This window comes from Solea senegalensis, linkage group LG6 (assembly GCF_019176455.1).
Source record: "Solea senegalensis isolate Sse05_10M linkage group LG6, IFAPA_SoseM_1, whole genome shotgun sequence".
Lineage (NCBI taxonomy): Eukaryota > Metazoa > Chordata > Actinopteri > Pleuronectiformes > Soleidae > Solea > Solea senegalensis.
Window position 1 is genome coordinate 4,557,167 of NC_058026.1, and position 25,072 is coordinate 4,582,238.

General features: G+C 41.3%; 1 protein-coding gene across 1 annotated transcript; it reads right to left on the reverse strand.

Annotated features, from left to right (window-relative positions):
* Positions 1–1,881: 1,881 nt before the first annotated feature.
* ptger1a (prostaglandin E receptor 1a (subtype EP1)) lies at positions 1,882–7,505 on the reverse strand. The gene is made up of 3 exons (XM_044028925.1): positions 7,130–7,505; positions 4,870–5,780; positions 1,882–2,826 (listed from the first exon to the last, which is right to left on the reverse strand). Exons 2-3 carry the CDS (start codon positions 5,737–5,739, stop codon positions 2,557–2,559), a joined length of 1,140 nt encoding a protein of 379 aa, XP_043884860.1. The 5' UTR covers positions 5,740–5,780; positions 7,130–7,505; the 3' UTR covers positions 1,882–2,556.
* Between the last annotated feature and the right edge of the window lie 17,567 nt (positions 7,506–25,072).

Below are 25,072 nucleotides of genomic sequence, written 5' to 3' on the forward strand. Positions count from 1 at the left end.
ACTCCATCACAACTGGACTTGTAGATTTCTTGAGGACGTTTGTTTCACTTCCTATCAAAGAGACTTCTTCAGTCTTGAATGTTGGTGTTTTAAACCCAGGAATTAAACTTCCGTTAACCCGTTAAACACAGAGCAATTTGGCAGTTTTTTTTTTCCATTACTATGTTAAAACGTACAGTATATACAGAGGCTATAAGAATGTTAAACATAGAGTGTCTTATTTCCTTTTTTTCAGCACAACATAGACAATCTGATGAAAAAAAAAATCATTTTCACCAACTATATAAACACACCTGAGCAAAAAATACTCAAAATACTCTATTTTGTGACTTCTGCACAATTATTGCTACTTTATATCACCACTAAACATGTGATATAAAATGAATCATAACCTTGATTCAACAACTAAAAAGAAAACATTTTTTAAAGCCTGAATATGTATATACCTATAATATACCTATAACCCACAAGAGCATGCTCTTATTGGCCTAGCCAGTGGTCACTCCAGAAATACTGCAATGACTGCAGCATCTCTTTGTAGCCGCTCAGATTATCATAATTATGTGACAAATATTTATCTTATTTCAAAGAGAAACAAATGCTGCTGCTAATATTGTGCACCTTTTTTGATTTGATGCAGAATCAATAGTTACTGCTAATAATGTAAAGTGGAAAACGTAATTGCCAGTAATTTCTCAGTAATTGTATAGCCGTGTCCTACAGTCACACGAGGCAAAAGTGATGTCAGTTTCTCTATTGGATGTTCTGCCCTAAGTTTCAGTGTGTCAATGTGTTACCCACTCATTCAGAAGGTCTGTGTCCTCTCACAGTGTAACCTACTGTAGGTGCAGGCTGGGTGGAATTAGCAACACAGCACAGGATACAAACCTTCATAAACACCTGTTTGAGAAGAATCTTTAAAATCAAGTGGTCAGACACGATGAGCAACCATGAGCTGTGGGTCAGAGCAGGACAAAACCCAGTTGGAAGCCAGATCCTCAAGAGGAAATGGTGCTGGATAGGGCACACACTTAGGAAGCCGCCATGCAGCATTACACACCAGCCCCTAACCTGGAATCCACAGGGCAGACGAAAGAGAGTGGAGAAGGGACATGGAAGAGGATTCAATGACTTTTGGAGAACTGGACGAATGCAGAATCTGTACTGATATCAAGCAACTGAATCCTTCTAATTTAATGTAACATTTGCCTTTATTTAACCAACAACCATATTTGTTTTCCCAGAGTATACACTCACTAACCACTGTATTATAGATACACCTGTTCTTCATCTGCTCTTTTAACCCCACAGCCAAGGTCAAGACTGGCAAAGAAGGGTGATTTAAGAACGAGGCATTGTTGTTAGTGCCAAACAGGCTGGTAATCAGAGTGTTTCAGAAACTGCTGATCTGCTGTGATTCTCTCCAGAGATTACAGAAAATGGTGCTAAAAGGAGAAGATAATCAGTGGAAATGCCTTGTTGATGCCAGAGGTCAGAGGAGAATGACCAGACTGTTTTGAAATGATAGAAAGGCAACAAAGTAACTGCATGCTACAACAAGAAGACGTCACCTGGTGCCACTATTGCTATTTTATAAGGTGTCCTGTGTACCTAATAAAGTGGCTACGGTACTGTTATTGTCATTTTGATGATGTCAGTAGCCTGCAGTTCTACATATTAATGTATCGTGATGTGGTTCAATAATATTCAACATTATTTGTGCATTGGGGTTTTTTTCTGGCCTACATAATTTATCTTTAACATCAATATAATAAATAAAAAACTTTGGACTAACAATTACACATCCCAGAGAAAACCAGGCCAACATATCCTAATGTTCAGAAGATCACATGAAAGAGAATGAGTCAAAACTCAAAAACATTCAGGATAAAATGTATTTGTACACGTCACATTGCATCGTCTTACTTACAATCAAACATATTTACAAGTCCTCAACAAATCGAGGGTGCAGTTCAAGTATTAACTTATAAAATTATTTTAAAAAAAAAACTGTATAATCACATGATATTGAAACATTCACAACCTCCACAGTATTTGAATAATAACATTCCTTTATGAAGTACATTCAGCAGAATAATTACACACTCTTGTAATACTGATGGGTTTACTGTGGAGCTCCCTCTAGTGGATACAATGATAAAGCTCAGTTCTAATGTAAAGAACAAGTCACTGTGCTTTTAAAACCTGGAGAAAAATAGGTCGAGAAACGCAAATCAAATAGTATTCACTGCTTTTTTCCCCCCTCTCTGCAGTCAGATTAATACTGCCTCCAAAATGAGAAATATACTAAAGACAAGGGAATGTTCACTTATTACGAGTAAACAGTTTGACGTTTGTGATATCTTTGTGCAAAATCACAGCATTAGCTAGCTTCCATTTGTAAAGGTAAACTTTGATGGTGTATGAACAGAGAATTAATGACTGTAGATCAATCAACAAATGTCAAATTTGAAAATATTTAAAACTGCTTCACTATGCCCCCATATGCCCCCAACGACCTGGAGGCAAAGTACATCCGCTCGGGTTCTTCAGACGTCACAGATGGTTGACGTCCTTCTTGTCTGAGCTGGGGAAGGAGGTGGGCTCCCAGCGGCCTAACATGCTGCCCCTCAGGCCCGCTTGGCACTTAGCGATGAGGTAGATTTTGCGGAGGACGGTGCGTCGCAGCAGTATGTAGACCCAGGGGTCGAGGATCTGGTTCCACGTGGCCAGCCTCACGCCCATCACCATCAGGGTTTTGTAGCTGGACAGGTCGTCCCCGATGGCTCCCATGTAGGAGCGGATCACTGACATCAGGCCAAAGATCTGCAACCGTGAGACACACACGAGGGTGAAAACGTTGCTTGTGAACGTATGAATAAATGAGTCCACAAACAGGTTAAAATACGATTGAAAACAATACATTTTTCAAGTGAATTCTACTAATTCTACTAACTCTAATTCAGGCTGCTGTGCAAACATGTCGCAGCAAGATGATGGCCCCTGTTTAATATGCATTAAATACATATTAAAGACTAATTATAAGGCTGCAAAAATCCCAAAGTTTGCATTTTATAGCAATTGTGCAGTTATACAAACATATTGAAAGCTTTTAAGTGACTCTTAACTTACTAAAAATCACATTTAGCGATTCTCTAGGTCAAACATACACCAGTATTTTCTAAAAAAATATTATTTCGTTAACTGAAGGTCATTCAAAAATATCAAATTCACTCACTGACAATATTCAGAATCATTCCCTCGTGCTCCGTCAGAGTCAGGGCTTGACTGTACCTTGACCTGACGAGTCATTTAGCGAGGGCCTGTTTCAGGTTAAGCCCAAATGTACTCTAATGGTTAATGTCTGTGTTACTTGATCCCAATGTGGTTTTGATACCAAGTAATAATAAAATAGCACAATAACAAATACGTATACCAAGATTTATTAGTGTCAATGTGGATGTACTTTTATTATTAAAAGGTTGTTTTAAGGGTAAATCTGTATCCTGATACGACACAGCATCAGGAGCAGCTACAGGTTCAAACACACTCTGGGAGAAGGAGATGGGTATCTAACCCTCAACCGACCGAGCGAAAGTGTGCAATCTCTGAACTGATGAGGTGAAATGTGCCTGCATGTGGAGCAGCTGCAGAGAGGAGCGCGCAGAACCGATCGTGTGCCCGGCAGATGGTGATTTAATGTGAAAAGGGATCACGTTTATTTTGGCAGGGATTCTGGTGACACAGCAGTTTGTCGTCATTGTCTGTCTCTTCCTGCTGAGTGCACGCTGAAAGCATTATGTGTCTTATCAATACTTGCAAGCGGTACCATTTTTTTTTTTATTTGTAAATCGATCGGTATTTCTTACTTTTGCTTTTTGTGAACAAATTGTTTGTGAAGTAAAGTCATGTGGCGAGTCCGAATCCATGAGAAGGAAACGATTACGTGAGCGGAGGAGGCCTTGGATCCAGCTACAGCACAAAAACACTCCAATACTCTGAATCTGTTGCTCATTTGACTTGTATTAAGTGACATAATCCAAGAAAAGACTCAAAGAAAAGGTATTTTCAATGGCAGACGTTTCTGACACGAGGGGAAATTAACAAGCGGAGCCATTGTTTATGTTATCAGGAACACCTGGGCTTTTTCTGACGCTGTCGTGCCAAAAATATCGAGTGTGTAAAAGGCTTGTATCACAAATGTCAGCCAAAAAGTGTGAAGTAAAAAAAATCCTACACCCGTGCATGGTAGCCAGGTTTGACATGTGTCAGCTGGAAAAGCAAAAGGTGTAAATAGTGTAATTAATCAGTTCATCATCGTTAATGTTATCAGGAACACGTGTGCTTTCCCCCCACTGTACTGTGCCAAAATATCTAGTGTGAAATTGGCCTGTAGTGTTATTACCCCAAAAAGTACAAAGTCAAAAATCTTAAAGACTCTGAACAGGTGTTTTCAATTACTCCAGCTTTTTTTTTTTTGAAATCCTTACTTACGGTCAGTAAAAGACTACGTGTCTGCATGTGTGTCTCCTGTCTTCTTTCAACTGTTATTACAGTAATTAACCTTGATCCACGTCTCAAACTATGCTCTGCTCGGTCCTTGAATTTGAGAGAAGTGGGTTTTCGAGAGACCTTGAACTTGATGTTTCAGACAGTGAGTGCTGTAATGCTGACACCCGCCTGCACACACGGCCCACTGAGATGGATTAGTGTGGGCTTGCTTTTACTTTATATACTTTAAGTGGGTATTTTTCATGTTTTGTTTTTTTTGTCAACTGTAAATGGACAGAGTGCACTCAGGGGTGAGTGCACCAAACATTTCATTATGACCTTATATGATTCCCTCTCGCTGCACTTCCAGACACTCACCAGCAGAGGGCTCCAGCAGATGCACGAGGTCACCATGATGCCCACCAGCTGCACAACCATCTCTATGTCGTGGGACCTGGCGGAGTGATGCGAGCCCGGCTTCCTCCTGAGCCGGGCCAGCACCAGCGTCAGTCCACTGATTGTGTTACACACGAGTGCCACAGCTAATGAGGTCAGACCGAGTCCAGAGAACAGCACCACAAAGGCCACGTCCACCTCCTCAGTGTCACTGAGCACTTTGATGAAACACCAGGTTCCTGGGTCCTGGTAGGCGTAAGAGCCCAGCTGAAAGCAGGGCAGCATGGCCACACACAGAGCTGCCAGCCAGATGCCCGACAGGCAGACCTTTGTGCGCGTTTTCGTGACCAGGGACGAATGCAACAGCGGCCTAGTGACCCCCAGGCAGCGCTCGGCAGCCATGGCACAGCCCATGAAGAGAGGGCACAGGCCGAAAAACACCATGCTGCCACCCAGAAACTGACACATACCATCAGAGGTGTAAAAGTCCTCCGGGCGAACACCTCCATGGAGATAGAGACGGAGAACCAGGGCCCCGGGGATCACGTGTCCAATGAAATCTGTGACCACGAGCGAGGTGGCAAACAGGAGGAACGTGGCTTTGGAGCGCCGCCGCTGGAGACAGTAGGCATTGGCCAGGATAAAGAGGGCCACAATGTTGGAGATGATGCCCAGAGTCATGGGCAATATGACGACAATGATGCCACTGGTGGTGGGCTGCACCAAGGTGAAGTTCCCCTGCTGCGACAGCCCTTCGACGGCCACGCGGGCCTCCGCCTTCCCTCCACTGTCGTTAGAGGGGTGAGGGAGGAGTGGGGAGGTTGAGGAGTTGTAGTGACTCAGAGCTAACATCACTGAACCCTGAAGGCCACCAGGTCCATAGTTAAGGGAGGCTGCAGAAGAAAAGAGGAGGCAGATCAGACATGGAAATCAACATAGAAGTGGAAATATATAACAGAGCAGTTTGATGAGCATGAAAAGGGTTGTGAGTTATTAAGTTAGATTTAAAACAGGATGATGCTTCACTACGTGATACAGCATTAAAAAACAACTACATCTTAAAGCAAGGCTGAGCATGTATCACATATATAAAGATTTCAGTATGTATGAATTGCATCTTTCAATTGGTATAGAACAGAAAACAATAAGAAAGAGCTTTCACAAGAGCTGTGACTGTGTTGCTAATAACCTCTGACAATAAAATAGTCCAATTTTATTTAATAGTACAAATGAGAATTCATTTGGACATGATTAATTGTGTAACCATATTGTGAATCACCACAGTCACTGGATTTCACCTAAAACAAACACTGATGACAGATTTTATCATCAGGAGATGCTGTCCATGAACAAAAATGGTTGTTATTTTGGACGAGTGACTCAGTGCTCTTCACCGCCTTCATCAAAACACCAAATAAGTCCAAAAATCTTTAGGAAAAGAACCTGTTCATCTTTCCACTAGACTCTAGAAAGCTGAACAACGAAAGGTTCACTGCAGCTGCTTTATGAGTTGAATGTTAAGTTTTTTGCCTGAATCTTTTTCAGTTTATAACAGTTCCGTTCTAGCTGAACTGGACCAGGAGCGTGGCATCAAAAACAAGCGGAGGAGAACATGTTTCAGCAACCACACAAATGAAGACATGTCAGTTAACAGCAGCTGTCATCGTGCTGCAGTGTGGCGTTTCATCACTTGGGTCTGTTTTTGGCTCAAGGTCAAAACACCAGAGAGCACAGTCCTCCCAGAACAGAAAAGATCCCTGGAAGTGAGCAATATTTGAATCTTTCATCATGAAACACAAGCGTTTGCTTTCTCAGCTCATCATACAGGTCAACTACAGCTCAGATGTTTCCTAGACAGCAGGAGAGGTTATTGATTGATTTGAAATAATAATAATGAAGAATAATGTTAATAATGTGTGTGATGCAGAAAACAGCTGTTTTAACGATATTTTTGTGGGATAAAAGGAGAAAGAAAAGGTTACTGTGCTTGTTTATCCCTGAACAGTCTCTCCTGGAATATATGCTGTATACTTCTATTGGTTTTAAGAGTGGGTAAAAACATTAAAAAGGCTTTTTTAAAGATCATTACAACACGTTAATGTGTCAGTAAAACATAAACGGAAGGAAGAAATGATTTTATTTTTTCAATTAAGATATTTCTTAACTAGTAGACAAGTTACTTTATGTCCTGGTTAAGTCATTATTAGTCCCCTTGTATAGTTCATATTTCCAGCAGACTCACCACCGCATAGAGCTCCGTTATCCTGCTCAGTTCAGCTGAACATCAAACACAGACACAGTTCTCCTCGTGTCAATGATAGTCCACAGAGTTTCAGCAGAGACGACGCACAACAAGCCGCTGAGAAAACGTCTCGAAAAGAATCATGTTTCCCGGTGAGAAAGCGCAGCGCGTCGCTGTCCGTGTCGGGTTAGTTCCCATGGCGCGCGAGTCCGTGCGTCTGCTGCTGCGTCTGCAGCTGCATGTTGACTGGCGGGCTGTAAAGGACTGAAGGATCCACCACTGACACTCAAACACAGAATGGGGATTTTTTTTTTATAGCGCGTCTGTCCGCCTTCAGTGTGTGAGGGCGTCTCTGCTGCTGCTGCTGCTGCTGTGAGCGCCGCTCCTCCTGCGCGTCCTCCTGTGCGTCCTTCTGTTTACATCCACACGTCGCTGTCCTTTTACTCACTTTATGTGTGTGTCACCTACGTTTCCAAGAAATTATCTCGAATCATGCCTGTTTTTCTTTCTTTATCTGTGGGTTGGAGCACACTGTGTGGACAGCACATCTGTTTATCCATGATTTCAGTTATCACGCCAATATTTAGACCAGGGGTGAGGGGTGCCAAACTCATTATTTATAATTCAGGGGCCATATACAGCACACTTTGAGCCCCAGAAGCATAATAACATATAAACAACAAGAAACTTTTTAATAAAGTACCTTTTTGTACAAAACAAATTATGAACAACCTGTGTGAGTAAAACATTTACATTTATACACGTGCATAACAACTTACAGATCACAGTGGATCTACAAAGGCACAAAACATACAGTCACAGGTATCTGGAACTGACAAGGGCCATATGTTCGACACCCCTGATTTGGACATTAAATACCTCTGTGTGACACATTGCTTTCAAAAAGCTAAACTATTTGTGAAAGGTTAAACTTTCCTTGTAAAATCCAGTGTTTAAGAATCAAACTCCACTTAAAAACCCCATTTAACTAAAGTGGAAAGTGTTGTTTTTTTAAATCTGTGGAAGTGTGTTTGATTGACATTCATTCCCACAGCAAATTGCTCTGAAATGCACATAAACTGTAGGTTTTTAATCAGTTTTGCTGTGACTGACATTGGTGGGGAACACAAGACCTGGAAGAGCAGGCTAATTTCTTTTTCATCTTCTTAGTTTTTTTGGCAGTGTTGCAAATTTCTGCATCATTTCCATATGGCCACAGTTGGCCCAAGGCATAAGCGAGCTAAGCGGCTGCTTGAAAAACATTTTTAACATGTTAAAGAAATCGAGATATCTTTAGATATATTTAGATAAGTTAATAGTGTTTATCTTGAGTCATTTGGTCTTATTTTGCAGTGGAAAATTGCACATTTAGTGCACATTTGTACATCTGCTATCAATTCTACAGCAAATGCAATGTCTGATGTTGTATTTTGTTTGTTTTTTTATCATCATACTTTAAGCCTTCTGGATTTATATTGATTTTATAGCTGTAGAATTGTCAAAAAATGATCAATGCTCCTTTTTCTAAGATAACATTCACCTCCGAAATCTGGCAGCTATTCAACCGTTTAGGAATTAAAAGTACGCATGCCAAATCCTGTTGGTGACAACAGGATTGGTAACAGAAGAGTTAAATACGAAAGCACAAATTAATACTTGGTCACTTTTGTGATTTTACTTCCCTCTACGGTTAAAAAAAACCGAGTGACATTAGTTTGGAGTAAATAAAACAACTATGATTTATGCAATTTATAGGACAGGCTACTCCAAAGTGGTAGTGGTGGTGTGGGGGGCCCCCCCAAATTCTGCTTAGGGCCCCATAAAGATTTGGGCCGGCACTGACTATGGCACACATTTATCTGCTGGCTGTTAGCATGTGAATAAATGAATGTTTGTAACAAACAGATTTTATTATTTCAGCATATGGATCAATTGACAGAGAGGGACCAACGTAAGGAACTTGTTTTTGTTCCCAGTGCATTTGTGACATCGCAATTTACACACAGGTGATACAAAGGTGGCAAAGGGAATGGAGTTTACCTGGGTTCACAAATGCATTTATTGTGAAAGAGGCTTCAGTGACATCTAATGGTAAGACTGCAGATTATAAAAAAACCTGTCCACTTCTCGAGCATGTCTGAGAACGATACAGTGGCCTTCACTGTACGTACTTCTTCGTTTGCTTAATTATAAGTTACAAACTTACAAACTACAAACAAAAGTTTATTGCCAAGATAAACAATGTTACCCTCTGTGTTGAAACTGTATCATCGATTGACTGTAACAAAGACAATTAATAAAAAAGGACGTTGGCTTTGAGTTTTGAAAAGAAATTTGTTTCAGATCCTCATCAATAGCATGTGTTGGTAAATTATGTTCCCATTAAGATTTGGGTATTAGGTAAATTGGACACTCTAGATTGACCGTAGAGTGAATGGTTGAATGATTGTTTGTCTCTATATGTCCCTTCCACTTGTCCAGGGTCCCCCGGCGACCCTCATGTGGAGGATAAAGTGGTAGAAGATGGATGCATGTTCCCATTTAGGAGAAAGTAGATCATTTCCAGTTGCAAAAACTATTACAGCAGCAGTCAAATTGTGAATCTCTAGGCTTCAGAATGGGAATTTGTTTTATATACATTACATTTTATACAGCCTATGGTGTGCTTGTGTTTTTAAGGCCACAGGTGAACTGTCACTCACTGCACACATGACAACCAGTGAATGACAGTGTTAAATGTCACCACGTTGTATAAAGTTACACATTTGGCCTTGAAACCTTTCACAAAGATCGGAGTCTATATGACTTTTGCTCGCTGTAGCCTGTAATGGATTTGTGGTGAATCTATATGTGAACATATTCAAAGATTATTATTATTATTGTTATTATTTCACTGTTTAACCCGTGTGCTCAGAATAACCTGCGGGTATCAGTTGTCCGGAAAGGTCCCCAGTGGTGGACGCTGTGAATTAGTCTGCTGTTACAGTCTATTTAAGTACAGGTCAGACATTTAGCCGGAATTCAATAAGAAACGATTGGGAGTGGATAAATTCTCTTAAAAGGTTTTTGTTTTGTTTTTTCGCATTTAAAAATCCAAACACAGAGGTTTTGGAAAGTTGCATGGAGAAGTAATTCAGCCTCATGAAAGATACAGATGTTTCTCAAGGACTGTGATATTAGTCCTGAGGTTCTTTTTTTTCCTTTTTTTTTTTGCAGCTGAATTATGAAAAACATGTCAATTTCTCTTCTTGTTGATGGACAGTCTGAAGGGGGAAAACCATGAGGAGGCATAATGTACCTCTGATTTTGGTTCTTTCGCCACATACTGGGGACAGGTGTTCATGTTTGCTTTATTTTTTAAGAGGACCTGGCAGCCGCCCGGACACATACTTGCACAAGTTGTGGTTTGGAACCAGGGGAAAAAGAAACATCCCAGATTGGCTGCCGGGTCACAGGAAAGAGAGTGGAGGTATAGGCACTGACACATAAATTGGTTTACAATAATTAGAAAGATGGAAGGTTTTATTCACTGGCAACGGCGCGGTCGGCGACTGCTGTCTTTTGCAGATAAATGGTACAATATCACAACATGCTAAAACATCAAAAATATCTATTAGGGAAACATTCATTTGTAAAATTGCTAAGGGCATCTGTTGTAGGTTAAAGAGATGATGTCTGTGAAAGCATTTGACAGTGGCAGACAGTGAGCTGAGGTTCACCTACCACTGAGTGAAAACACAGCTGCTCGAGACATAAAACCACTTTCAGTAGCTTTGACTTTGACGAAACATGAGTCCACAGCCACGCTCGCGGCTCATGAGGCTGCCGAGGTGCAGCGGTGCCTTAACCTAAAAGCTAGTGTCTGCATGCTAACGTTCCCACAATTACAACATGCAGACGCTCCGAGGGCAGTGTGTCACAGGGGGAGTGTCCCTGTAGAAAGTCTATATAACAAAATAACCGTTTACCTGAGAATCACAGGCACTGAAAACATGTAAAGTTAAGTTTAAAATATAAGTTTATTTCAAGCCACGCTGTGCGACATGGAGCTAATACACTTTGACACGACGTCAGGTTTGATATACGCAGACTGTGCGACGACACGCGCTAAGAAACAATGAGTAAATCGTCATCATCAGGGAGCGCCACGTCAGCGTGCGTCGTCCCTCTTACGCCGCTATAGTGTCAGACGAGAGATAAACAATGAAGGGAAGCACAAAGTGTCTCTGGCTGTCTTTGTTTTGGCTTCGCACCGCTGTCTCTGTGACCTATATGTGCATCATTTCAACGCTGCATCGCCATTTCCAAACTTCTGACACAGTCAGAATTGTGTTCCAGACTGTGCCTCCAGGTCGTACTGTGAGACAAGTTCACAGACGGCCGTTGTCATAGTCTTGCGATATGAAAGACGTCGCCACGTTTAGTCATCTTTCGTCTGAGACAGCCCCCAAAATGGCACAGTGTGAAGTCTGCAACGCTAATAAACCTCCACAAGACGCTCCCTCTCTCTCTCTTACAGCGCTTAGATCTTTAGCCCAGAGACATTGCCCCTGCTGCACACAGGAAGTGATTTGTTTTATGTCAAGAGCTACAGTGAGCTAGTAAAAATGTCTGAAGTGAATTCTTCTGCAAACCAATCATTCACTCAGCAGACGAGATAAATGCTGCTCAGCCCCACCTGCCCCTGCACTGCCGGTGTATACACACAAACGCTCCCTCGGTTGGTTCTGATAGTTTTCAGATGAAGCACGCAGCACTAGGGGTGGGTCAAGATATCATTCTGGTGATAGTACTTTGTCCCGTCTCATGAGAAACAGCCAGGGTAAATATCGATATTTTATTAATAAAGTAAACACTTCCTGCCAGGGGCCACACGGTAGGTAGTGGTTAGCACTCTCGCCTTGCAGCGAGAAGACCCGGGTTCGAGCCCCGGTTGGAACAAGGGCCTTTCTGCATGGAGTTTGCATGTTCTCCCCGTGTGTGCGTGGGTTCTCTCCGGGTACTCCGGCTTCCTCCCACAGTCCAAAAACATGCAATGTGGGGATAGGTAAATTGGACACTCTAAATTGACCGTAGGAGTGAGTGTGAGAGCGAATGGTTGTTTGTCTCTATCTGTGTGGCCCTGCGATGGACTGGCGAACTGTCCAGGGTGTACCCCGCCTATCGCCCGATGTAGCTGAGATTGGCACGGCACCCCCCGCGACCCTCTGGTTGAGGATAAAGCGGTAGATGATGACTGACTGACTTCCTGCCAGTTTCGCTCGCCGCACGTCACTACTTGATGTCTCCTTGAGGTGGCGCTGCTCAAATGAAAGAGGGAATCGTGGATGGAAGTTACAGAAGAAGACAGAGTTTACAGCGGGATAATGGTGGATAATGGAGAACTTTGTTCTCTATGTTGTGAATAAATAGAGAAATCCTGCACTTTAAACTTTCACAGAAGTTTTGTTTTCCTCAGTCCGACAGATATCGTGATATTATTGTCTTGCAATATATTGAATATCACAGAATTGTTGTATCAGTCGTGATTCTCTTGAGGACCTTTTATGACTCAGTGGTGACATCAGCCTTTTTTTATGGTGTGGTTTTGCTGACAGGAGGAAAGTGGACAGCCCTGTCCTGGGATGTCCTCTTGACTCATTGCAGGTGGTGGGCGAAAGGAGGATGATGGCTAAGCTATCATCTTTAATGGAGAAGGAGTCCCACCCACTACAGGACACTGCCACCTCACTGAGGAGCTCCTTCAGTGACAGGCTGCTGCACCCTTGGTGTGTTAGAGAAAAGTATCACAGGTCTCAGACCAGCACAGTCAGTAGACCACACCCACACCAAAATTCCCTGCGCAATACTGCAAATTACAACACTGTTTTACTTATATATCCTGTTTATAGCACAGCTATTGTTGTTTAACTTGTTTTCATGTTGTTTCTGTTCCTTGCACATATTTAATCTAGTGCTTTCAAACGATTAAAATATTTAATCACGATTAATCTATTCTAAATGTCCCTTGATTTCTTTTTGTCCCATTATTTTTTTCTCATTTTAATATCTCTGTCACCCTGCATATTTTGACATATTCCTCTTATGGTGATATTGTAATCTCACGATAAAAAAATGACGCTGCTAAAATGGGTTTGCGTTAACGCTGTTAATAACGCGTTAAACTGACAGCACTAATTTAATCATCTTTATTTCCTTACCTTATTTCTACTTTCTACCTGTTTGGGATTGTTGGCTGCTGTAACACTGCAAATGTCCCCATGTGGGACGAATAAATCTTATCTTATCTTATTATTGTATAGTATCGGTCATGAGGTACCATACAAATGTCACATCATATCATCTCTGTTCATGAAGCCTACACCGAGGCAGAAAAATGACATTGACTACATAAATCTCCAGAAGTTACGTACTGCCTCTTTAAAGGTCCAGCATGTAAGAACTATTGACATCTAACAGTGAGAATAAAGATTGTAGCAGACAGGCGACTCCTCTGCTTACTGTACGGTGACCCTTTCATATTGTACCTTTGCCTATGAGGCTTATTCTAAGGCTATAAAAAGAAAAAACATTTTTTATTTTAAAGCAGTCATACACTTTTACAAACATACTTATGTGTTGTATAATCTTTTTTTACCCACTTAACCAAACAAAATGACGCACACTGGACTTTTAAAACCTTTTACAACATCCTCATGGTGTCTGAGGAGCTGTAGAAAATATACAATAACAGGCAGAAGCCTTTATTGCCGACCACCACGCTGAGCCTGTAGCTCACAGCTTTAAGCTGCTAACCATGAACTGCACATGCAACCAGGGACGCTTCAGAGTCTGGCAACATCTGCTGCGTCTCTCCCTCCCTTGCTTCCTGTCTTCACTCCTCTCTGTCTTACGCTGCACATCGAACCTGCTTACCTGGAGGCGCTCAAGGATACGTTTTAGGGATCAAATTTGGTTTGGATCAAGCAGGATGAGACATGTCTGAATTTCATTTCCTAATTGTCCTCAACCATTGCCGAAATATTTTTTTCCGGGCTTGAGCCACATCACCCCACACACACACACACACGCACAGAATTAAGGATTATTTTTTTTTGCCATCATACATGTGATTAACACATTAAATTAGACATGTTTCAGCCTCTGTTGCTCTTGGACCACAGAGGCAATAATTCATGTCTGATTGTTTTCCCTTCTTGATCCCCATATAGACTCTGAGAGCAACAATCAAGCGTCTTGGCCATCACGCGCGCTGTTCCTCCAGCTCTGAAAGGAAATCCTTTGGCCTCCATTTTCCCTCATCAATTGCTCGTACAAACGGTGCCATTTGGCCTCTACAGATCACTGGCTTTTCCAATATCAAGTCTGGGGTTTATGGGTTTGAGGTTCCTTCTACACCCTTCCCAATTCCTGGACCACAAAGTGAACAAAAAAAAAAACAAAACCTCACCCCGTGCATACCTGATGAAGCTCTCTGAGATGGAAGAGCCCTTCAGTCTGGAAAAGTTTACAGTAACATATCTATCTTCTCTGGAGATGGAAATGTAACATGGAAGAAAAAGCTTTGGAGGTCTCTGTGTTGCATGTGCACGCAAGTATTTCATCTTGGCTTCGAGTGCTGCCACCACAACCGTGCAACAGTTCGTCTCATTGGCCATTTTTGCCAGAACTCCTCTGCAGAGCATGTGCCGGTGTGTCAAAGAGACTGAGGATTCCTTAACATTTGAGCAGCTTTGAAGCAGACAGCAGCTTAGTTCTGTAGCCAGTAACTGTAATCTCCAATATCAGAAATATGACCAGGTTTTTTTATTACTGCTACTAAATTCAAGCCTAAGACCGTCACTTTCACGACGGCAATGTGCTAGTTTCAATAAAACAATGTGACATCATATGAATGCTTTAAGTGTGGCAAGGGTAACCACAGAGTCGCGGACTTAAGCGTTCCTCACTGTCATTTTAGGGAAATGCTGGCTATTATGAGTGGAAAGCCACACGCTATCAGTCTGGGCGCCGAAGAAACTACTGTTCGAAAATGAAAGAGTGGAATGCTCGCATGAGAAAATCCATCAGAGAGAGAAGAAGAGGAGACAAACAAGCTGTCAAAGGCAGAAACAAATTCAGCTACTTTCCTCTGATGGAACACACACTCCTTGGAGTGCAAATTGTTTAAAGAGTGCTGTCTGGCTGTCTGGCGGGAGCCCAGAGGTCATTTCTAATATTCGGTTACTGTTCTGCATACTGTACTGTATGTCTCAAGCTCTGCAGTGTAGGTTAGAAGGGGGTGTGTGTGTGTGTGTGTGTGTGTGTGGTGTCACTGTGTGCCAAGAGAAATAGCAAAATCATAATACAGTGAAGTCCACAAATACTCACAGTTGTACTTCACTCACTCTGGGCAACAGCGAGCCAGAGGGGGATTTTTTTCTGCCTTCAGCTGCAAATATTTACTGGATAATTAGGCCCAATCCCAATTCTCATTATTACTCCTAATCCCTTGACATGCAAGGGTTAATAACCAGCCCCCTTACGAAACGGGACACCACTCTGAGAACACAAACATGCTGCTGTTGTTGCTGTATATACATGTCACACAGCGACTGTGAATACTCTAACTAAGTTTGTTGTTGTGAGCTTTATTGTGGTTTTTTTTACGATAGAACGTTGTTTGTCTTAGATTTGACTTGATGAATCGGGTGAAAAATCCCATAATCCTCCATGTGAAGTGTGGCCCCCTGACCGCAGCAACACTCAACAAAACAAAAAGGGCCAAAAGGGCCGATTCATAGTTTCCGCGCCCCGGTGTGGCCACGTGATGTAAATTCTGTCGTACCCTCATTTCCGTGGTCGCCTACATGGACAAATGTGAGCTTCAGTTTCAGTCTCCGCAGACTCTACGACAAAAATCCCCAAAAAAACGTGAGCAGACATGACACAAACTTGTCAAACAAGAGGACAGGCCTAATGCTTGAAGGTGGAGAAGTTTGTCACTGTTCTCTACGCAAACATTTCATGTAGTGAGAACTAATGTTCCAGTTTGGAGGAAAGACAAAAACAAAAAGGGAGCAGAGAGATTTTCTCCTGCGCTCCAAACTATTTAACCTCACGTTCCCCCTCCGTCTGACACAATGTAAAAGGAACCAAGAAAACACCACCCCGTGAAGTTACAAATGGATGTATTAAGCCCAAGGCCATGGATTACCTTGCATTTATTCAGAGGCTCTGCTCGCTGAAGCCGTTCCAGGCCAAATGTTTTTCTCTTGTAGTGTTAAAACAGCTGCAGTTGCACTTTTGCCAAAGCTGCAGCATTTAGCAACATGTCCAGAAAAAATAGTTTGCGGCCAATCTGGAAGTTTTCTTTGTGTTTAGCCTCATCAGAATGTCAGAGTTGTTCGCGTCCCGGTGAAATATCACAACACCGAGTGTACATGGCAGAGACTGGCACAGAACGAGCTGTTGCTGGTAGACGGGGATTTCAGTTTCAATGTCAAACCAGGGGAGGAGAGCTATGTTGGACAGTTTCTCTCGTCTGACATGACATTCACACCCACACCATGCTGTCATTGGCCAGCTGTGTGGAGGTGATATGGACATATAATATGTGGTTATGATTGTTTTTTATGAATGAATGTCCTTCAGGAGAGAGTGTGTGTGTGATCGCTCACAGCGCAGCACGGCCCTGACCTTGTTGAACCACCGTGAAACAAACATGTTTGGGTTTGTCTCTCACAGCTCGGACGAGATGACCACACCATTTGCATTGGAGATAGAAACAAGACGCAGACACGCCACTTGGGCTGCCAAATATCTCTGCTGATCACACCCTGAAGCAGGAGAAAAAGGCTGATATTTTACTAATGCATCATTCATGGCTTATTTACATCGCTCTGCTCAAAGCACACAGCCTGGGCTCCCTTCACGGCAGATCATGGGAAGTGTTGCATTTGTACATTCTCAAGGTCTGAACCTCACATTTTGGGAATATTGAATATTTTACAAGTGATGTATTTCTCAAGTATCCGCTCGAGGCAAAATGGTGGTGTGTAATATAATGATAATATAATAATATAATCACTGTGTTCTCTTGAAATTGATTTTACAGTGCTGTGAGGACACAATCTATATATCTATCTTTTTCCCCGTATGACATGTTGTGTTATTTATGTGAAGGTTTTTTACATTATGTAGAAACAATGATCTTTTCTAACCAGGTGATTTCTGTGGCTAAACTCTAACAAAACATGTGAGCTCACTTTATGTATATATTTTTTATATATATATATACAGTATATATATATATATATATATATATACGTATGTATGTATATATATATATATATATATATATATATATAAAGCTGAGGTTTCTTTATTGCTTTTCCATATATATTCAAACTGACTGATTTAAGAATATATTGAATGAAAGTCTGAATATATATGTGAAAGTCTGAATAAAGAAAGTTCATTCATTATATATATTCAGACTATATACATATATATACATAGATATATATAAGCATATATATATATATACATATATATATGTATATGTATATGAGATACACACATATCTCAGGACGAATAACATGCTGATGTTTTTTTCTATGTTGGGAGAGAAGAATATTTATCACATTAACTGGACACTGGCAAAGCCACCACAGTCTGTCAGAGGAATGATTTGTAACCAGAGTTTAATTTATGTGTTTATTTGTGAGTTTAATTTATCATGTACTGGAAGGAGAGAAGGCAGAGAGCACTCCAGTTAGGACAGTGAAACTAATTTAAAAAAGCAAAGAGGAAGAAAAAAGGGGAAAAAAAACCCAGGGAACACATTACCAGGACTGGGACACCAGCCTGGCTTATCCAAGCACGCATGCTGTTTTAGCAGTTAGTAATCCTTACCTGTGGTTTGCCAAGTAAAGGCACTGTCTTTATTGCTTTTCCAAGCAAATTTTTAATTTCCCTTTTCACATTTCCTGTCACAAAGTATCTGTCCTCAAACACCACATATGCCTTTGACGGCTCCATTTGCAGCAAATGAAACAAAAGCTTTGTGCTACTGGTTTCCCAAAAGTAAAAATGAGCCTCTCATAACGTTGGACGTAAAGCACACTTGGGTGTAAAAGCTCCGACATCAGCCTTTAAAAAATTCATAGTTAGTGATATTTTATATTAGTCTGAGCTCCTCGCACAGGAAGAACACTGTATCCTTTTGTATAAGGACAGAAAAAGACAGTTATGCATTAACTTCTCCAGTTAACCTGCAATTAAATGTCATGATGTGAGTTCAGCAGCGTGAAAAGCACATGCCAAGACATACATCAAGCACAGGATCGGTTTTTGCAACCAAATGTTCTGAGAAGTGAAATTCTCCAAAACCTCCTTTCCTGTTGTCTTTGCAAGCAGTGAAACCGTGACATTTCTGTTGCTTTTTTGTCATAAATCCCGAGCCAGTGACAGGTTTCTGTATCAGCATTTAATGGTCTACACAGAACAAATTCTCCCTACACATGCCTCGGCCAAACTAAACCTGTGTTCAGTCAGTATCAGAATGAATCAGGAGACCGGCTCCGTCCAGCTGCATTGGCTGAAAGTCCCGCACTTATCCTGCAGGAAGGAGGAATTCAATGCAAGAATGACAATGACAAACATAAATCCTGAGTCGTCCAGACCTCATGTTGTTGTGCAACTTTATAAATGTGATTTTCATCATTTTCATAATTGCCCTCAAGTACATAATGCTACAAAAAGCATACACAACTTTTCAGTTGTGTGAGAAAGTGCATTTAAAAAAAAACACACACGTGGAGCCTCTAAACAATGAAGTAATAAACAGAGCTCTTCTCTGACATACATATCACGGCAGAACGAGATAAAACCTCCTGAATGTTGCACACTGGACGACATCGAGCCAAGGAAGAAGCAGACATTTTGCAGGGAGACTCAACATATCTGAGCACAGTGGTCAGCATGATCCATGACAATGGCACCTACCACCATGCCACGCCACCGAGGGCTCGGCCGCTCTGCTGATGTCTGCGGCGATAAAAGTGAAGGCCTCGCGTCTGTGCGGTGATTAATGATAGTTCCTGTCAGTGTGAATAAAAAAGGAGGCAGTGGTAATTAAAGAGGGTGTGCAGCAGAGCAGGATTTAAGACCACGGTCCAGCTCATCAAGCCAGCGGAGATGTTATTAATAGGAGACGGCTCATCGTCTGCACCCACACACACACAAACAGGCAATTACTCCGTCACACATTCAGTCAGTCATCAGCATCGACCTTTAACCTGGAACTGCCGGCAAAAGCGCTGGAAATGTTTCCAGCCAGAAAACAGCTGCGCTCGGTAACTCTGTGCAGATGTCACATTAAAAACTCACTATTTTCAACGACGCTGGTTCACAAAGACAATGCTAACTGGACTCAAGTGAAATCAAACTACCTCTCACCCAATATCAGCTGCATGTGACTGTCAAAGGATTTATGCAACGTAGATAATGGAATACAATTTGTCAGCTGAGTTCAAGAACTACAAGTACTTTCCTGTATCTTCAAACAAAGGCTGAGTAAGTGCAGCTGATACCGTTTGTGCAAAAAAATATTCTTCCCTTTACTGCAATGTCCTTGGTTTAAGAATAATAATAATCTGCCAGTGGGTTCAGCAAATCTTACTCAGCAAGAATACTTAAAACTAGCTTGTAAATATGTGGCCACTTTCAGACTGTAATGTGCCTTTAAACGAGGAGAAACAGCCAAAAACTACTACTTACTAAACTATTACTTTTTTTTTAATGCTTTAAAATGTCTTATATTTGCTCACACATCAATCTGTGATAGTGAATTTAACTTGTATATTAAAACATACTTAATAATAACACAAACAAGGAACAGGAGCAGTTGGGATTTCATGCAAACCATTGATTTCAGTTTGTTACTGGTATTTTATCTTATTACGGCAAAGTAAGATATATTTGCTTAAAGGTTATTTAAGAAGAAAAAAAACATATCATTGTTCTTTTCAGGTGAAAATTTTAACTTTTTATTTTATATACGATTAGCATTACAGCTGCTAACAGTAGAACATGTTCCCACACCTGGGATTGTGTATCTGTGTGAGTGTTCCTGTATGGGTATCTTTGTGAGGACCAAAACACTTTAGGGAGTGAGGACATTTTGGGCAGCCTACTATCGCGTCTCGCCTCGGCACGACACGGTTATTTTTACGGTGGTGCAGTGGTTAGCACTCTTGCAGCGAGAAGACCCGGGTTCGAGCCCCAGTTGGAACAAGGGCCTTTCTGCATGGAGTTTGCATGTTCTCCCCGTGTGTGCGTGTCTCCGGGTTCTCCGGCTTCCTCCCACAGTCCAAAAACATGTGGGGATTAGGTAAATTAGACACTCTAAATTGACCATAGGAGTGAGTGTGAGAGTGAATGGTTGTTTGTCTCTATCTGTGTGTGGCCCTGCGATGGACTGGCGAACTGTCCAGGGTGTACCCCGCCTATCGCGACCCTCTGCTGGAGGATAAAGCGGTTAGATGATGATGATGATGACTGGATTTGATTTATGTGTGACATCATCAGAATACCGGCCATTGAGTGTCGTCATAGGAAGAGTCACAAGCAAGACGTCCGTCTCTAGAGTCCAGCTGAACAATGCCACGCTATAGATCAGTTAAAAAGACTTTAAAATCCTATCTCCAACATTTAGCACAGAAATGTCTCAAATCTAATAAAACTAATCTTTTTTAATTAACTGATTCTAATGATTCAGTTACACTCAAAACAACTCCTTTACAAGTCACCAGTTTGTGTGTGTCGTGTGTAAAATGAAGTCACTGCAGTTTCACGCAGCCGTGCTGTGATGGCTCCGCCCACATTGAGGAGGTACTGTGTTGTAATGGAAAACCAACCAAACCGTGCAGAGGTGAGCTGGGACCATGTAGTGGAAAAAGGCATAAGACTTGGTTTAGGTTAGGGTTAGATTTAGGCAGGTGTGTGTGTGTGTGTGCATAAATTGGGTTAGTTTTGGGCGTTAACTTAAAAACACATCTTTAAAAAATACATGTAAACATGCTCGTCTAACTGAGAGGGCACTAAAATGAATTTCTGACCAAGACACCCGGATAATGCGTTTGAGGTTGAGATTAAAAGTGTTTCTAAATACAAATTCAGCTGCCAAACCATCACCATTAACAAAAACGGGTTTGAGGCAAGACCTCCAATAAAATGTGTCTCGTTAAGCACAAGTTAGACAAATTGTGAGGTTTCGTCCTTGTGGGGAGATAAGGTGACTTGTTTGTAAATAGGCTGACGGCTACTTACTGTAAATGTTAGCTCAGCAAACCACAACACTGAGGTAGCAGAGACCTCATCTGTGGGCATGTCAGGATGAGATTTACTATAGCAGCAATAAAAAAGAGCAGCTAGAGCTCGGAGCTAGAGTCGGGAGTCTGGAGCCATCCATCTCCTCACTCCGTCTTCTTCCCGTAACCATCTCCTCGTCAGTCTCACGTTCATGATGAGATGTCAGCGGCAGAAGGTTATGGCTTAGGGCATGAAATCAATGGGATACCTCTGGTTTCAAGTGATATTGTGGTATCACCCATCATAGATCAAAATGTGCTTTCAGAGGTGCAGAGGTCTAACCCTAACAGCAAAGAACTCAAAATGCTCCTCATAGATAGAAAAACATTGGTCCAGTGTGGTTTTCCAGACTGGGGGAAAAGGTTTTGAACACTTTCCTCATGTTACCATTTGTCTTCAGTCTGAGCGGTTGTGCAGGGAAGTGTGACAGATTTAGTGCAGGCTGCGCCGACCATGATGCCACTGAACGCAGACAGATAAGTCACTCTCTCCTGTCCTTGAATGTTCTGCTGTTTTCACAGCTCTGAACTTGCTCAGCAGAGTTCCACTCCGGGTACAAGCTGTACTGCGGTGACGCAGCGAAAGCAACGTGCCGGCTCACTGGTTTCAGTGATGATTGTAATCATGCCGCGTTTACCTGCAGTCTGACCTCTAATCTAACCTCCTCCTCCTCCTCTGCTGAGTGAGTTGCAGGGAGAGGGGGTTTGAAAGAGCTACTGTAAATTCTACTACGAGTAAAACACCAACTGGTAAATACGTGGACACGAGACACATATGTATAAGGCAAAATTCACTGGGATTAAGTAAATCATGCTGGAAGGCTTGTAATAAACTGACAAAGTGATCTGGCAGAGACGGCCTGGTGAGCTGAGCTTATATACTGAGAGCTAATGGGGGAAAAATGAGACACAGGTGCAACCAATCTGGGAGTGGCCTGAAGTCATCATGTGGGACTGCAACCAGAACACTAACTAAAGCCTGGCCCACACCAGTTTTTGCAAATATGACTTGATTTAAAAAAAAAACACGACACAACAATAACCAATTTTCAATGTTGTTCAATCCTGAGACAGCACAGACGAGACGATGCAGTCAAGACAGTCAAGACACAGGACCACACACTTGGTGTTTAATCAGATTATTTCAGGGAGAAGATTCCAGGGATTTGGAATCTCACACAAAGTGGCCGTGATTTAACGTGACTTCAGAACATAAACAGACACGGAGGCGGACTGTCGGCGCCGTAGCTGTTGTGTGTGCGATGGTTTGTGTCTGAGAAATGGAAAAAAAACCTGTATTTTTCATGGCTGAGAAGACGGAATCTTGTGCAAGGTACGCTTTTTAAGCAGAAGTCAAAAACATCCGTTTCCCGCTCGCCCCGCTCTCATTGGTGATTGCTGTTATTGGGGTTCTGCTCACGACCCAATCGTTGTTCAGTCGTTAAAATATCAAACATGTTTAATACTTGTGATTTGCAATTGGAAAGACTCTGATGCGTCTGTTAACCCATCACACTAGAGGATAATTTGGCCAGATAATCTGTTCAAATCAGTTTAAAAATCAGAAGGCAGAAGGGACGGATCGGGGCTGAAAAGTGCCCAATGATCCTCTAGTGTGGGGCAGACTTAAGGCTATCTGAAATGAGAGAGATGGTGAGTATACATAATTTAACTCTAATAAAATAGGTAATTATAATTATTGTGTCTGTTCTTTAGGAAACACAGCACTGATATGCTTATCAGTTACATAATTATAATTTCTGTGAAGCACCTTTATTAGCCAATAATTGGTAATAACACGTAGTTATCTGCACACATTCTCATCAGTCAGTTGACATGGAACATGTATGTACACATTATTAATAGATTAATAAATATGATTATGATAAGTGGTTAATGCTTAATAAAAACAACCCTGAATATTGACATTAGCTATGTTTTAAAACCATGTTATCTGGTGTATAACACACACAGTTATAGATTTTGGTGAATATGTCCTCACTTCTTCTTAAATGAAGTCGATTAAGAACTATACATCCTGCTTATAAATACAATCATTACACTTTATTCCTGTTTCTGTAGCGATGTGTAAGTGTCACTGGTGGTCACTTATAGCCGATCAAATGACCGACCATGTTTCCATAGTAACAGTCAGCGACACCTGTTGACCACGTGGCATAAACCTTCCACGTTTTTAAAGAGTGTGCATTTACCTTGAATGTGCACGCGAGTCAGGACATGACCTGTCAGTAAACACTGCACTGCACTCACAAGTGTTTCTATGGATTTTACAAAGTAAAACACCCTCCAAGCTATTTCTTTTTTAATGGAAACAGGCCTGGGTGTTTTGAGTAGTTACCCAGAAATCGTTATAAATTAGATCAACTCGAGATCAAGACCTGGGCAGCTCCGTTCAAGGAATTGTATCTCCTGTCTGACTAATAATGTCTTTTAAGCCGTAGTACAAGTCTGTCTTTGTGAAAAGCGGCTCCTGGTGTGTTCCAGGACTCTGGGACAGGTGCCCACTTCACTGAGTGTATAATCCAGCCTGAGTGAAACATAGCCCTCTTTCTTTAGTATATATACATATATATATATATATATATACTGTATCTATATGAGCCAAATTCATCTGAATTCTTCAACAGAGCACATGGTTTACTGATGAGGTCTCATGAAGAATTAATTAATGGGATTGCTGCAAACTATCCCAATAAAAGTTGGCCTGCAGCGGCCATTTTGTCTATTTTTTATTCTGGCGTCAGCTAGTTCCACATACTTCAACATAGAAACGTCTAAACATTCACCTTAATTAAAACATTCTTGCTGATAAATATTCCATTTATGTGCACACTATTATTGAAATGAAAAAGGAGAAGTTGCATATCAAAGCCAGCATGTGGTTATTACGGTAAAAAAACTCAAAAAACCTCAAAAAATGTTATTTTAAATATGTTTTATACAGTTTAAATTTCTAATTTAACACACAAAATCTGGTGTTCATGTACAACTACAGTGTTTTTCTTCATTTTAAATTGTTAATACACTATTTTAACATGCAGTAAATTGTAAATAACTGCCAGATATTGAAAGTTATTCTGGAAAAATGGGTAAAAGTTACACTTACTTTTTGAGGCTAAGGTGTTACAGGGTTAAATGAATTGAAATGCACACAAAATTTCACATGTTTTTTTTTTTGCACAATTGCAGCTAAATGTCATGCCTATTCTATCATTTTTATTGGTATATATTGTGTGGAATTTTCGCTTCTTAAGTGGATGGCATCGCATGCTACAGGGGACAGAGAAATTGTTTCTCTTCTCTTCAACTTGCTCTCCAGTTCTTAAATTCGACTCTTCATACATGATTATCTGCCAGAGGATAGACAAATGTGTGTATTTTCATAAAATGTGACTTACAGAATTTGAACAGCGACTCCAGCGACAGGAGAACGATCCGGCTTCTCTGTCGAGCTCAATATAAACTGAACTCTCCAACTCTTGGGCAAAAACACAAAAGTCCTCAAATTTAAAAACTCTGATGGTGAGGAGTTACGACCTTCACTTTACAATGAGTAGTTTGGAAGGTG

What these genes read in the sequence shown, in the direction of transcription:
- ptger1a (XM_044028925.1), bottom strand. Translation starts at nt 5,739, where the DNA reads ATGTTAGCTCTGAGTCACTACAACTCCTCAACCTCCCCACTCCTCCCT. An exon ending in TCTGCTGGAGCCCTCTGCTG is followed by an intron (nt 2,827 to 4,869) that starts GTGAGTGTCTGG and finishes TCACGGTTGCAG; the next exon opens with ATCTTTGGCCTGATGTCAGT.